This window comes from Canis lupus, chromosome 4 (genome assembly GCF_011100685.1).
Source record: "Canis lupus familiaris isolate Mischka breed German Shepherd chromosome 4, alternate assembly UU_Cfam_GSD_1.0, whole genome shotgun sequence".
Lineage (NCBI taxonomy): Eukaryota > Metazoa > Chordata > Mammalia > Carnivora > Canidae > Canis > Canis lupus.
The window spans coordinates 67,892,718-67,908,459 of record NC_049225.1 but is presented as its reverse complement, the minus strand read 5'-3'; the positions used below and the strand labels follow the sequence as shown (position 1 = coordinate 67,908,459).

Sequence of the window (15,742 nt, the reverse complement as noted above, 5' to 3'; positions counted from 1 at the left end):
GTTAAAGAGTAACAACTTCTCAAGTAGTGATGATTTTTGAATTTTACGCGATAGGAATTTTGCTGTATGTATCATGGGATGCAATTAAAGCCATTCACCTGTCTGGAAGATCAAGTTGTGGCTTCTTAAGGGATTTTGTAGAGCGTTTTACTTGAATGTGTGATGGAGAATAATAATATAGTAAACTGAAAAATACAGCTAAAATTCGTTCACTTAAAAACTGCTAATAGTTGTTGATGTCATAGAACATCAAAAAGAGAAAGGAAATGAGATTTCTTTGTGAAATAACAGATGACCAAGCAATGTCTGTTTTGGTGTACCTCATTTTAAAGAAGAATGTGACCCCTGAAATTACTTTAGGAATTGTACTTGCCTTTTTCTTTGGACTAGCTGCCACTACCACTTTCACGCACCAGGCATTGACACTTGATCTTTCCCAATCTAGGATGCCTAAATTTCAAATTTATATTTTCTTCTTCCAATTTGCTTGTGAAAAGCCTAAAGACAAGTGTCTCATACTTTTAGATTGTGTTAATCCTAATTCTTCTAGACCCTCTCCTAGCCCCAAATATAAAATCTGGTAGTTTTGTGAAAGTCAATTTGTTTGTTCATCCTGACTGGATGAGTTTGCCTCTGGAATTCTGTAGAATTTCTTATGATTGGTTCCATAGGACTGAAACTCATTTTTCATTTCAACAGTTAGCTGGCTATTCCCAAAGGAATTTGGGGGGCAGGAGGACACAATTCAGTCCACAGCAATAAGCACGCTTCCAGGAAATCCAGCAAAAAGTATCTGTGGCATTATAGCTAACAAACATTTTAAACATCTTAAATTGAGAAGACCTGTATTTTAAAGTCACACAATCAGATTTAACAACACACCAGATTTTAAGTCCAGTTATACTGATGGCATAGAGATGAGTTGAACGATGGCATAGTTGTTTGGATTTTTTTAATTTTATTCACGAGTGACACAGAGGCAGAGACACAGGCAGAGGGAGAAGCGGGCTCCCCTGGCGGGGGGGGCTGATGTGGGAGTCAATCCCAGGATCACACACCCTGAGCTGAAGACAGACGCTCAACCACTGAGCCACCCAGGGATCCCATGATGGCATAGTTTTTTGTGTAATAGGAACAAATAATTTCTACATATGCATATAACATTGCACTAATTTTAGATTTGTTTAGAGAAAACTTGACTGGGGTGGTATGGAGAGGAAGGAATAGGGAAGGTTTAATGCATTTGTCTGCTATTAATAATGAGTATACAGAAATTTTCAGAGTGCAATGGAGCTCAAGTAGGTACTCTATGGGTGGAATACAGAAACTTTAGTATTTGAGTTCTTACCACTATTGTGGTGCTTTAGCTTTTGTTTATTTCATCCATTTCTAACCCTATTTATTCTTCACTAGTTTAGACATGAATCAAAGCAGCGAAGGATGTATGAAAAAGATTAGCAGTGTGAATCTTGACAAACTTATACATGACTTCTCACAGATAGAAAAGGTATGTAAAGATATAAAACAGTTACAGTAAAAAAGGAAAAGTGAAACAGCTTTTACCAGTGGAAAGAGCTGGGAAGAAAGAAAAATGTACCAAAAAATAATCAAGGTAAAAATAATGGAAATCTATTTTGCTAAGCCCTTTTTCATTTTTAAAATCCATATTTGAAATATTTCATTTTGGATCTTTGTACTACTATATCAAAATGTTTCTGGGACAAGGAAACAGTGGATATACTTTGGCTGAAGTTAAAAGAAAAATACATCCTTAATGTTCAAAATGTCCATAAACCCAGGAATCTTTTAGTAAGAATTGAAATATTCGTACTCAATCCTCAACATCTTACCATTATGACTCATATTTTTTTTTTACTCTGTCCTATTCTGTTCCCTTTTCCTTCTCTTTTTGCCTAAAAACAGACCCATTTGAAGTCCCCCCCCCCCAACTCTGGACAAATTACATGATAGACCAAACCCACAAGTATGTATTAGTGTTTTCCCCCCTTGTCTGCCTTGGAGATGAATAGGAATAGCTGTTGAGAAGATGTAGGTGGGTAAATGAAAGATTTGTGGAGTGGGTTTGTGAAGCAAAAATGGGAAGGGAAATAATACCTACCTCTCTTTAACATTTTTCTCCATTCCTTCTTTTCCTCTGTACGGTATAGTATGGCCATAATAAGAAAATTTCATGACGATGGGTATTTGGAGGTAACATTATGAACTTTTTTAAAGCAATGAACCTCAGTTTTCTTAACCAAATGACTCTTATTAAAAGAGAATAGAGAAAGAAATAAGCATTAGTGGTAGGAGAGGAATTGGTGCAAAGTTTTTGGAGATTATTCAGAAATATCTACTTTAAATATTTTAAATAAATATTAATTTTTTGTGATGTGATAATGGTATTGTGATTATATTAAACATTTTATCTCATATCTCTTAGAGATACATGTAGATGGTGATATTTATGGATGAATTAGTATAATGTCAGGGAGTTGCTTTGAGATAAATTCAGAAGCAGAATAAGGAAGTGGGTAGAGATAGAGATGATACAATTAATTTTTGAAGCTGTTCAAAAGGCATATGGCAGCTATTATACTATGCAGAAAGATACCAAAAAGATGTGTGAAGAATGCTTATTTATCATTCGTAATAGCTGAAAAGTGGAAACGCAAATTCTCAATAGGGAGACTAGTTAAATAAATTACAGTATACCCATAAATGAAACTCAGTGGAGCTCTTAAAAAGAATGAAGTAGTCCTACATGTGCTTATATGACATCATCCCCAAGATAACAGTTCTAAACGGAATATCCAAGGTGCAGAACAGAGTATAATATGATCTTTTCCTATAGTTGATAGTCATAAAATATTTTGGAAATATATAAAAGGAATTGTTAACCATAGGACTGAGAGTTGAATAGTTGGAAAGAAGGGGATTCAAGTTAGGTCATATTTTTTATTTTCATAACTCTTTATAGGTCTGTTTTATATTTTTGCCATGTTACTTTTAAAATTAAAATAATTTAGGAAGTTGACTTACATAAAATACATGCCAGACTTAGTATTAGACTTTTAGGTATTAAATGGTTTATGTTTTCATTAGTCTTCATTTCAATAGATTAAAAAAATCAAAATAGCAGTGTTACTTTGGTAATGATGTATATTATTTCTTCTACAGAAAATGATAGAAACCAGTGGAAAGAATAATATACTAGATATGCAGTTGGAAAAAACTAACTATTTGTTAAAAGTAATGCAAACAAAGGAAGTCTCAATTAAAGAAGGTTAGTACTTTTGCTGCCTAAAGTAATACTAATTCTAATGAGAGTGTTTTTTGATACAACAGTGATTAGTATTATACCATACATTTGTAAAATATTTTAAATTCGTGTAGAACTTTCCGGGTTATTATTTCATTTTATCCTTATATAACCCTGGTAGACAGAGAAGACTGGTATTACTAATCTACCTCAGTAATGAAGAAACATAGGATGAAATAAGCTAATCTGTCTGAGGCCACTAAACTAAGAAATGGCAAATCCAAGGCTCAGTCCAGGCCTTCAAAACCATGGGAAAAACTAGTAGTTGAATTTCTGCCTCATAATTACACCAAAAGAAATTTCAATGGGTCCTAGTCTGAAGCTCTCCTCTCACTTCTGAGATAGCCAGGCCATGTGTGCCTCTCATCTCCCAGCAGCCATACTGGCCTCACTTGTGGTCTATTCTTCTTTGCCCACCTGCTGGCCTGCTGGGACCCTGAGAGCCTGGGCTCTTTGCAGGGTAGGTGCTGCTCTTTGAGAATGTCGCATTGCTTTGAGGCACAGTGGTCTGGAACTACACACAGACAAATGAGCTTCAGCTGTACCTCCAGCCCCAGGGCCCGGTAGTGCTTGGCTTTCCCATGTAACCAGTTCAGTGCATCTGGATGGAGTCAAGAGAACCTGAATTCCCTCAGGTTCACCATGAAGTTCCTGGTGTGCCCTGACAGTGTGACTGTGCCTGACATTGAAACCCTGCTGTCCTGGGCCCAGCTGTACCTTGGATGCCCCTCGTACTCCTGCTGCTTGGGAGGTCACAGTGCTATATCCTCTTGGGGAGAGGGGTGGTTTCCATGATGGAGTTTTCTCTTAAATTTGCATGGAGGAAAGCCTGATGTTTAGGAATGTTCCCCAGGATGGGCACTGACTCTGTTCATCCCAACCACCCTTTTTCCCAGACCAACACTCCTCACTAATCAGTGCCCTATGTCAGGAGAGGTGGAAAATCCAAACATATACAGATATTTCCTTGCTATGTCAATTCAGAGGACCAAAAAACAATAGGGGCAGTAGCAAAAAGAACCCAGATCTTGGTTTCTAATACTATTTTACAATAGAAGGAAGCAGGGCTCCTTAGAGAAATGGCTGATTCTAGGACTAGGGCAGGAAATATATTGAGATGAGCCTGAAGCATCTTGTAGTACCACAAAGCAGGAAAATGCTCAAAAAGATAAAACACTCTACAATGATGGGGATATGTCAAAGGGACACTAGAGCGAACTGAAAGGGTTCTCTATGGCCAAAGCTAGAACAATTTGATCAACAAACTAAATAGTAATATTGGGTTGTAACCCAAAGTATATAATAAATATCTGTGAGCCCATACTGATAAGGATAAATAAATAAGTAAATGAGAAGATACCTCTTTTCTGCAGAATTCCAAATAACTTATGTAAATGGTTTTCCCTCAAGGAGGTAAGTCATAATGCCCCACTCATGAAGAGTGGGTTGTGTATAGTGATTTCCTTCACTGTGTGAAATATACAAAGTGGAAAATGGGGTGGTGGAGAATAACTATACAGTGGAGAAACCTGACATGTGTCACTAAAGGCAAGCAATCAAGGTCAACTTGATGTCATGTTGATAGTATGTACCTTTGATATGATATGATACACATGATACTTCACGTCTGTGATCTTCCTCCCAAAAACCCATTGCCCTGTCTAATTATGAGGTAAGCAAAAGACAAATCCCCATAAAGGGACATTCTACAAAATACCTGACCAGCACTCTGCAAAACTATCAAGGACATCAAAAACAAGAAAACTCTGAGAAACTATCACAGCCAAGAGGACCCTAAGAAGACAAAATGAGTAAATGTGATGTGGTATTTGTGAATGAGATCCTGGAATAGAAAAGGAACATAACATAAAAAAATAAAAATAAAAAAAATAAAAAAAACTAAGGAAATCTGAATAAAGCATAAATTTTAGTTAATAATGTATCAACACTGGTTCATCAATTGTAACAAACATACCATACTAATATTAGATGTTAATAGGGTAAACTCAGTGTAGGATATTTGGCAGTTATCTGTAATACCTTCCTGATTGTTCTATTCATCTAAAACTATAGTTTATCATAAAGGTGAAAAAATGAAACCACAGAAAAAAATAGAAGATAATATGGGTTTTTGTGGATTTTTTTGTGTGTGTTTGTTTTTTAGTACAGATAAGGCCTTTCCAAATGTGACATTCATCAATAGGAACCTGATTAAATGAATTATGACATATTTATTTAATGAAATACTAAGGAGCGATAAAAAGAATAAAATAGCTCCATGTGATATAGAATAATCTCCAAGATACAGTAAATGAAAATAACAGTGTTCACAACAGTATGCTATCATTTTTATAAAAATATTTTTGCATACACAGAACATCTTCTCCCTCATACATTTGTATATCTCTGGAAAGATAAACAGCATCAGCATCCTGGTAATAGTGTTTGCTTTGGGGGAAGGGAAACTGGTCTAGGGGCAGAGATTGGAGAGATAATCATTTTTTACTATTTTATTGTGTTTAATGTGTATTTATTATTTGAGAAAATAATCAAATGCTTTTTAAAAATCGAGTTTTACTTATTCTCAATCTAATGTCCTTTTTACTGGATAATACACAGCAGAAGTAAAAGAACTAATGGGAATGACAGCTTAGAGAGTCAAGTATGTACTAATTCATTTAGAGAGGTAGAACGAACTACATATATGATTGGATTTGCTCAACAATAAAGAACAAGACCATGATATTGTATTGGCTACATTTGATATAAGATAAAGAATTTCTGTGTCAGTTCAAGATGATAATAATATTAGTATTGAGGGCCAAGCGCTAAAAAAAGCCTTTTCATGCATAATTGTATTCAACATTTCCAAGTGCTTTGTGAAATAGATGTCAATACTCAAATTGCTAGTTAATGGTAGAGCCTAAATTTGAGCTCAAAATAATCATTTATTTACTCAATTATACAATATAAAAAGTAGCTTAATATTCTGAACTCTAACTTTTAAGATTTGGAAAGGATAGTATTCATTGTAAAGTCCAATAGAAATGGCGTGGGAAAAGATTTACACAGAATTAAAAACCTTATTCTAAAATAATGAGCAGTATCCTATCGTATGAACGATTTTTTATTGAACCAGTTTCCTTTGGGGAAAAAGAAAGTGTTGAGAGAGCCACCTTGTGTTCATATTTTGAAAATATGCATTTTTTAAAAATTCTGTATACTTTCAGTTTCAGGGCTCTGTTTTCAATTTGCTGATTACAGTTGATTCTTGAACAATACAGGTTTGAACTCCATGACACTTATATGTGCGTGTTTTTTCATAAATACAGTGCAATACTGTAAAGGTATTTTCTCTTCCTTGTGATTTTCCTAATAACATTTTCTTTTCTCTAGCTTACTTTATTATAAGAATATAGGCTATAATACATAACATAAAATATGTGTTAATGGACTTTGTTATTAGGAAGGTTCTGGCCAACAGTAGGCTTAGTATTAGTAGTTAAGTTTCTGAACTTTATTTTTGTCTTAAACTAAACTTTACATCCAATGTGGGGCTCAAACGTATGACCCTGAGAGCAAGAGTCACATGCTCTACAAACTGAGGCAGCCAGGTACCCTAGTAGTTAAATTTTTGAAGAGTCAAAAGTTACACGCAGATTTTCGATTGCTCAGGAGTTAGCATCGCTAGCCCCCATGTTACTCATGGGGCAACTATACTGAGATAGCTTCAGCTACCATATTTCACAAATTGCTGGATTTATTCCTCTAAAAGGCACAAAGAGAAGAGATGGTAGAGTCTATGCCTCCTTAATTTTTTTAAAGATACTAAGTACTCCCTATACTCATGGTGGGGTTCACACTTAACAACCCAAGATCAAGAGTCACATGCTCCACTGACTGAGCCAGCCAGGCATCCCCTTACTTTTCTAATTGTAGCAGCTAACATAGTAACATGTGAAGTAGGCAATGTCAAATATAAGTTAACCATCATTCTATTACTGGGGAATACCGAAAAAGAATAAAAATGGAGGGTGGTGAGATTTTTGAGTGGGTGGTGGGGATGGTAGAGGAGATACACAGTGGAGAGAAAAACCACAATAGTAGAATTTTGTATCTGCATAAAGCTTTTAACTTCTACAAAATACTTTCATTAGTTGAAGAAAGTATGTGAAGACTCAGTGCAGGACCTCTAACTGAAGGCAAAGTTTTGCATTCTCCCCTCACAGTATTGGTTCTTTCCTTTAGTCAATAAATAAAAATATTTCTGAACACCTATGAAACAGTCACCATATTAAGTATAAGAAATATCAAAATTAATAAGATATGATCTTTACTTGAAAGAGTTCACCATCTAGTGGGAGAAGCCACAAATAACTAAAATGAAATGTGAGAAATGGAAAGAAGAGATATATACAAATTGTTGAGAGGAGAGAAATAAAAACAGTAACAATGTTGAATATTTGTGAGTAAATTTAGAAAGTGTTGTGTTCTCTCACTCATTTGGGGAATATAAAAAAAATAGTGAAAAGGAATAAAGGGGAAAGGAGAGAAAATGAGTGAAAATATCAGTGAGGATGACAGAACATGAGAGACTCCTAACTCTGGGAAACAAACAAGGGACAGTGGAAGGGGTGGGTGGGGGTTGGAGTGACTGGGTGACGGGCACTGAGGGGGGCACTTGATGGGAGGAGCCCTGGGTGATATGCTATGTGTTGGCAAATTGAGCTCCAATTTAAAAAAAAGTATTGTTTTCTCGTTTGCTTGTCAGAACAGCCTTATTATATATGAAAACAGTCTTACATGTGAGGAAGGATAGGTATTACCCATACTTTTATTTTGCAGATGAAGAATATAAAGCTCAAATAGGTTAAGTTACTTGTCCATTGTCATAGCTAGAGAGTGAAAAAGAGGAAACTTTATTCTAGTCCCTCAGACTCCAAGTTTCATGGTTTCATCAAAATATCATATAATTAATTCCTGAGAAAGTATTGAATAGCAGATTAACAGCAGTATTTGAAATGAGAAAAACCTATGTTCAAGTCCATACCTTCCATTTACTAAATCCGGAATCCCGGGCAAGTGACCAAACCCCTATGGATGACTGCCCCCTTTGTAAAATCAGGCTAATAATACCAACTTCTCAGCAACCCTTTGAATACTAATTGGGGTAATGTTTATAATGCACTTAGTATAGTGCCTGGCAGAGTAAATGTTCAATAAATGGTATTATTATTATACATAGATAAGTTTTTATTATTTGATACAAATATGGTATTTAATATTTAACCATCAAAACAGATGTTCAATTAGAATGAAAGCCAGTCAATATGTCATACTAGTGCATCCTGGCTAAATATCTATCTTGGGCCTTTAAAACTGAAAAAAAGAGAAGAACAAGGCTCCATATTACTAGCTATTAAGCCAAGCACATAAAGGTGAAGTTGTCCTAATAAAAAAAAAGAAGAAAAAAGGTGAAATTGTCCTTAAATTTTACAAGTTTTAATATTTTAAAATTATTCTTTTGTGACATTTTCATCACTATATATTTGCCTAGTATAATTGTAAGCTTAAACTAGTGCAACCTGTGCTCCCTAACCTTCTAGTAAAAATGCAACAGCAATAACCATCAGCAAGAGTCTTTCTCTAATACTGTTTCTACCCTCTCTCCAGGGCCTCCAACCTACTCATATTACTCTAAAGGAGTGCTCCTTAGCTGGTCTTCTTTGTGGTAATAAAGTAGTTAAATCATAGACTTTATTGCTGGACTGCTAAGGCTCCAATTGTAGCTCTACCACTTATTAGTTATAAATGTGATCTTGGGCAATTTACTAAATTTCTGTGTGTCAGTTTCCAAATATATAAAATGAAGCAAACACTAGAACCTACATAATAGGGTTAGGAGGGATAAATTATTCAATATTTGCAAAGCACTTAGAATACAAATATATGTTATTTTCAGACCAGAGCTTTTCCACTTACCCCTTCTTGCTTCAGTTTACTAGAATATTACCTGTCAATCAATGACTTGGCAAATGTTTATGGAATGCCACTACTCTAAATATTAGGGAGAAATGGTGAACAAACAGAAAATAGCCCCTGATATCCTGGAGCTTACAGCCAAGTGGACTGCTTGGATTACAGAAATTTCCATCTGTGTTGCTACCGACCAAAGGTTTAGCTACTACAAGTTATAACCAAGAATATAATGAAAGCTAATATTCACATATCAGGGGATAAATGCTTGGAATGCAGGCACCCAAACATGCCCAAGTGTGCCTTCCCTTCCAAGGGAAACTATTGCTAAAGCATGTGGAGCGGGAGATCCCTCCTATGCTGAATTTATTGTGCGTAGAAAACTCATGACCAAATCCCAGAATGCATTTGATTTCAAGGGTAATTAAAAAGTACTTATTACATTATTTACTCTGAGATAGGTGGTTGTTTTATTAAGCTCTCATAATTGTTAATTAAGTATTTTATTTAAGTCTTTCAACTTTGAGAGAATAGTTCCAAAATGAAAACAAATAATTTTTGAATAAATATGTCTTTCATATTTTAGAATGTGCTACTCTTCATAGTATGATAAAAGGGCTACAACAGACCATTGAGTCTCAACATAATTTGAAAGGTAAGTTAGAAAAAAATCTTTAAAATTATGTAATATCTGAGTATCTTTAAAAATAGTTTTTACATAATTAACAGTAAGTTTCTTTTAAATCTGGTCTAACATTCATCTGCTAACACCAGGACTCCTCACTACCAAATCCTACTTTCCTAAATTATTATGAAGTAAGAAATACCACTGAATGGAACAATTCAGTCATATTCTTTTTTTTTTTTTTTTTTTTTTTTTTTTTTTATTGGTGTTCAATTTACTAACATACAGAATAATACCCAGTGCCCGTCACCCATTCACTCCCACCCCCCGCCCTCCTCCCCTTCTACCACCCCTAGTTCGTTTCCCAGAGTTAGCAGTCTTTACGTTCTGTCTCCCTTTCTGATATTTCCCACACATTTCTTCTCCCTTCCCTTATATTCCCTTTCACTATTATTTATATTCCCCAAATGAATGAGAACATATAATGTTTGTCCTTCTCCGACTGACTTACTTCACTCAGCATAATACCCTCCAGTTCCATCCACGTTGAAGCAAATGGTGGGTATTTGTCATTTCTAATAGCTGAGTAATATTCCATTGTATACATAAACCACATCTTCTTTATCCATTCATCTTTCGTTGGACACCGAGGCTCCTTCCACAGTTTGGCTATAGTGGCCATTGCTGCTAGAAACATCGGGGTGCAGGTGTCCCGGCGTTTCATTGCATTTGTATCTTTGGGGTAAATCCCCAACAGTGCAATTGCTGGGTCGTAGGGCAGGTATATTTTTAACTGTTTGAGGAACCTCCACACAATTTTCCAGAGTGGCTGCACCAGTTCACATTCCCACCAACAGTGTAAGAGGGTTCCCTTTTCTCCGCATCCTCTCCAACATTTGTTGTTTCCTGCCTTGTTAATGTTCCCCATTCTCACTGGTGTGAGGTGGTATCTCATTGTAGTTTTGATTTGTATTTCCCTGATGGCAAGTGATGCAGAGCATTTTCTCATGTGCATGTTGGCCATGTCTATGTCTTCCTCTGTGAGATTTCTGTTCATGTCTTTTGCCCATTTCATGATTGGATTGTTTGTTTCTTTGGTGTTGAGTTTAATAAGTTCTTTATAGATCTTGGAAACTAGCCCTTTATCTGATATGTCATTTGCAAATATCTTCTCCCATTCTGTAGGTTGTCTTTGAGTTTTGTTGACTGTATCCTTTGCTGTGCAAAAAAATTCAGTCATATTCTGACAGGGACATCAGAGAATGTTTTATAATAGGCCATAATTCTCTTTATTATTTCAAAAGTTTAGAAATATATTTATTCTTGGGAGTACTCTTGGTCTTTAATGTCCTTCTGTTCAGTTTTGAAGGGTAGTTATCTACTAGTAGTTACATGATGAATAAATACACTATTCAAACTGCAGTGATAGTTTAATTTTTTATCATAAACTGAGGCTATGTTTGTGTAAATGAAGCAAACACCTTCAGCTTACCTTATTTTTGCTAGTCATGCTAACCCATATGTGCCTATTCATTGACAAAATGGACAAAGCAACCAAGTGTTTTGTCCTGTTCTGACTTAGCTACAGTGCACTGTTTATGGGATTTTCCTCTACTATATTGTAGATTAGATGAAATTGCCTTCAAAGTCCCTCCCAACATAAAACACCAAATAAGAATGTTTAATTTTAGCCCTCTATTTCTATCATAAAGAAAGTACTTTACAAGTGTAGGTGAAACATAATAATGATCTTACATACCATTTATTTACTTTGGCATAATATTCCTTATTGTCTTTATAATATTCTCATTGAAATCTATCTTTAAGAATTACTATTAGTTCTTACTTCCCCTCCCATTGCCTTACCCTAAGATATTTCTTCAAGTGTTGATGAAACAAATATAAAAATATATTAAAAGACTTCACATTTACATTGTCAAACAGTATCTGCAGTACAGAACAGAAAGGATTCTTTCTACCAACAATACACCACTAAAAGCTGTTCTAGAGATCAAGAAGGGTAATAGATAGAGAATACCATCTCCAATGCCTTTTATTTATTTATTTATTTTTGGCTTAGTCCTGCAGACTTCTGACCCTTATGTCCCATAGATTTTTCACTTTTCTTGGCTCTAGCAGTCTGTTCATTGTTTTCAGCCTTTGAATGCCATCACACGCCTGGTTTGAGCTCTCATTTTGCCATCTCAATGCTGATGGTTCAGAACAACTTTTCCCTTCTCTGTGACTAAATATACCTAACTGCACTTAAAAATTTGTGAATGTTCATTATCCTTACAATCCTCTTATTCTAGGAGCCAAATGGTATTTAACTTGGTTCTTCCCAAGATTTTGTTCAAATAAAACATCGGTCAGATATTAAAGTTATTTTGAAGTCCCAGGAAGTTAATGTTAAAATATTCATTACTGAATTATAGTTATTTTTTGTAAAAAAGATGTATTGACCAGTGGTCAAGGATACAATCTTTTCACAGATATAATATCCAGTCTTTGAAGTAATGTGTGTTTGGAGTTTAAAGCATGGATATAGGTCCTTAGAAATAGAGTATGATTCATCACAACATATCAAAATGATAGGGATTTCTCCTATCTTATATTACTGTATATTATATGCTAGTTTAGGAGAACCCCAGTAATTCATTGTATGACAGATAGTATCATTCTTCCATCTAACCTATGGTTAATTACTATCAGGGCAAAGAAAACAAGATTCAGAGATTTTTGTTCATGGAAAGAGAATTCAGGAATTTAATTTAGGAATTCAAACACATGGTCAGAATGTCATGGAGAAGAGAAACATTAAATCAGCTGTAAACACAAAGCACCTCTAAAATCAGTAGAATTCAAGCTTATTTTTGCCAATTATCTCTAGATAATTTCTTACAATTTAATATTGCTTTTTTTTCCTGTCTGAACTAAACCTGAATTACTTGAATTTATTTAGACCTTTATACTCTATCAGGGTAAGTTTTCAAAAAGATTTTATTATGTATAGTATAACTTTACTATACAGAATCAATCAATCATAGTAAGCAAAATGATTAATCAAAATTGATCACTCACTATAATGTTTTTAAAAAGATAATAGCTATAAAAGAATTATCTGAGAAAGGAAGCTAATCAATGATTAGTTTACTCCTAAAGAAAAAATTATTGCTCAAATTGAAAGTAGTTTGAAAATTTAAAAAATATATGACACAAAAAATATTTCAATTTATTGGAGAAAGAATGGCATGTTAACATACGGTACTGGCACGACTAGCTTTCCATCTAGGAGAAAAGAAAGTTGGACTCTTTCCCACTGCATTAGAAATAAATTCCAGATGGATAAGACTTCAATGTAAAAAAGAGCAATAAAAACTTAAAATTCAGGATAGAACACTAGCTGTATGCAGGATTCAACCTAGAGTTGTGAGGTATCTTTTTAACCAATATGGAAACCTCAGATACTATATAAAGAAATAAAGACTTAAATGACTTTCTTAACAACAACACAACAAAAGTACAAACAACAGGAACACCTGGGTGGTGCAGTCAGGTAAGCCTCTGACTCAGTTTCAGCTCAGAGCATGATCTCAGAGTCTGGAGATTGAGCCCTCCACTAGGCTCAGTGCTCAGAGTAAAGTAGGCTTGAGTTTCTCTCTCCCTCTCCCTCTGCCCTTCCTTCCTGCATGCACATGCACTCCCTCTCTCTCTAAAATAAATAAATAAAACCTTTTAAAAAGTACAAACAAGAATAAAACAATTTTTCATGTTATTTTGTCACACAAAAGTAAAAAAACAAGTAATTCATTTGAAAAAGTGTTTTCAAATACCAATGTAGGTTTTTAAAAAATTTTATTTAAATTCAATTTAGGTCACATATACTGTGTTATTAGTATACATTGGTAGGTTTATATACTACCACAAAGTGGGATTTATCTCAAGTATGCAAGACTGGTTCAACATTCAAAAATCCATTAATTAAAAAAAAATCCATTAATTTAATCCAGAGCACCAACAGACTGAAAAGATGATCTTATTAGTAGATGCAGAAAAACTATTTAACAAGATCCAACACCCGTTCATGATTTAAAAAAAAAAAAAATCTCAGTAAACTAGGAATAGAGGGCATGTACTCAACTTAATTTAAAAAAAAAATCTATAAAAGCCTACAGCTAATACCATACTTAGTGGTGAGAAATTAGAGGCTTCCCACTAAGATCAGAAATGAGGCAAAATAGCCTCTCTCACCATTCCTTTTCAATATTGAACTAGAAGTTCTAGTTAATGCAATAAGACAAGAAAAGGAAATAAAAGGTATACAGATTGGAAAGGAAGAAACAAAACTGTCTTTGTTCATAGATGACATCATCTATGTAGACAATCCCAATATTTGGGGAAAAAAAAAAGAAAAACCTGGAACTAATAACCAATTACAGCAAGGTTGCAGTATACAAAGTCCATATACAAAAATCAATTGCTTTCCAATATACAGCAATGAAATTTGAAGTTAAAACACAATGCTATATACATTGACAGCCCAAAATGAAATATTTAGATATACATATAACAAAATATGTATACGATCTATATAAGGAAAACAAACAAAAAAAATCTGATGAAGTAAATCAAAAAAGAACTAAATAAATGGAGAAATAGTCTATGTTCATGGATAGGAAGACTCAATATTGTCAAGATGTCAGTTCTTCCCAACTTGATCTATAAATTTAGTATGATCCCAATCAAAATTCTGGCAAGTTATTTTATGGATATTGACAACTGATTCTAAATAATTCAGAACTAGAAATATTGTTATCCTGGTCTAGTGTCTGATTCAGCCTTGTCACTTGTCCCAGTTAGTCACTGAACTCAAGCCCTGGACTCTATTTCACAATGGTTTTGAATTACAATCTGGGTGCACCATGCTACTCCTGGCCTAATTTTAGCTCTGAGCACCTTTTATGTCTGTCTTACATACAGATCCTAGCTTTGTTTTGAATCCTCATCACACCTATATCAGAATGGGCTCTTTCCTGGTCTAAGTATATCTGCTTTTCCTTAAAATGCCTAGAAGTTAACAAGAATGAGTACAAAAACTTGTCAAGCACCGCTCCTTCTTTATTATCCTGAGTCAGGAGATGATTTTTGGTTATACACAAAAAGATACCAACTATGGTAGGTCTGAAACAACAGAGCAAATTAAAGATGCAAAACATTAATACATTTCATTCATTTTTTTTCTTATTTAAGTTTTACATGAAAAGACATTAAGTGAATTTAACTATGCTCTCAATAATGTTGCTATAGGATAAAACCTTCCTCCATTTTTAGCTTAGATATCTAGCTTAAAATATCACTTATCTTCTCTTCTGGCAGTGGTTTTATTTCCGTTACCCATTCTGTAATACCAATTAGACTAATCCTCAAATATGGATCAATCTAACCATACACCTGCTTTATTTATAATGTTACAGTTACTGAAGGCTATTGGTAAAAAGTCATATTAATTAAAAAATGCTACGTACTAGGATGCCATCTGGTGATTTTTACACAGGTGAAAATGAACAACTAAAAAGAAATGCTGATCTTATGAAAGAAAAGTTAAAATCTTATGAACAGGTGAGTTTATGTATTTTTATAATCAATGAAATTCCTGTAGAGCATTTGTCTTCTCAAATTAGAAAACAAGGGGAGTTGTTCTCATTTAGGAAGACAGCCAAAATTTGGAGAGGAAATAGATATGTATATATGTGTGCCAGGATTTTTTTTTATGATAGGCACACAGTGAGAGAGAGAGAGAGAGAGAGAGGCAGAGACAC

General features: G+C 34.5%; 1 protein-coding gene across 3 annotated transcripts in view; it reads left to right on the top strand.

Moving 5' to 3' along the window:
• The first annotated feature begins 992 nt into the window (after positions 1-992).
• CCDC152 (coiled-coil domain containing 152) overlaps positions 993-15,742 on the top strand; it is a 32,886-nt gene continuing 18,136 nt past the window's right edge. For 2 of the 3 annotated variants that reach the window (XR_005358521.1, XM_038535206.1), the window contains exons 1-4: positions 993-1,507; positions 3,181-3,286; positions 9,885-9,953; positions 15,478-15,542. Coding sequence is in view for 2 of the 3 variants with exons in the window: in XM_038535206.1 (XP_038391134.1) it covers positions 1,421-1,507; positions 3,181-3,286; positions 9,885-9,953; positions 15,478-15,542 (327 nt within the window). In the remaining variant the exon portion in view is untranslated. The remainder of the gene's footprint in view (positions 1,508-3,180; positions 3,287-9,884; positions 9,954-15,477; positions 15,543-15,742) is intronic. The other variant, XM_038535204.1, reaches the window with a different exon arrangement.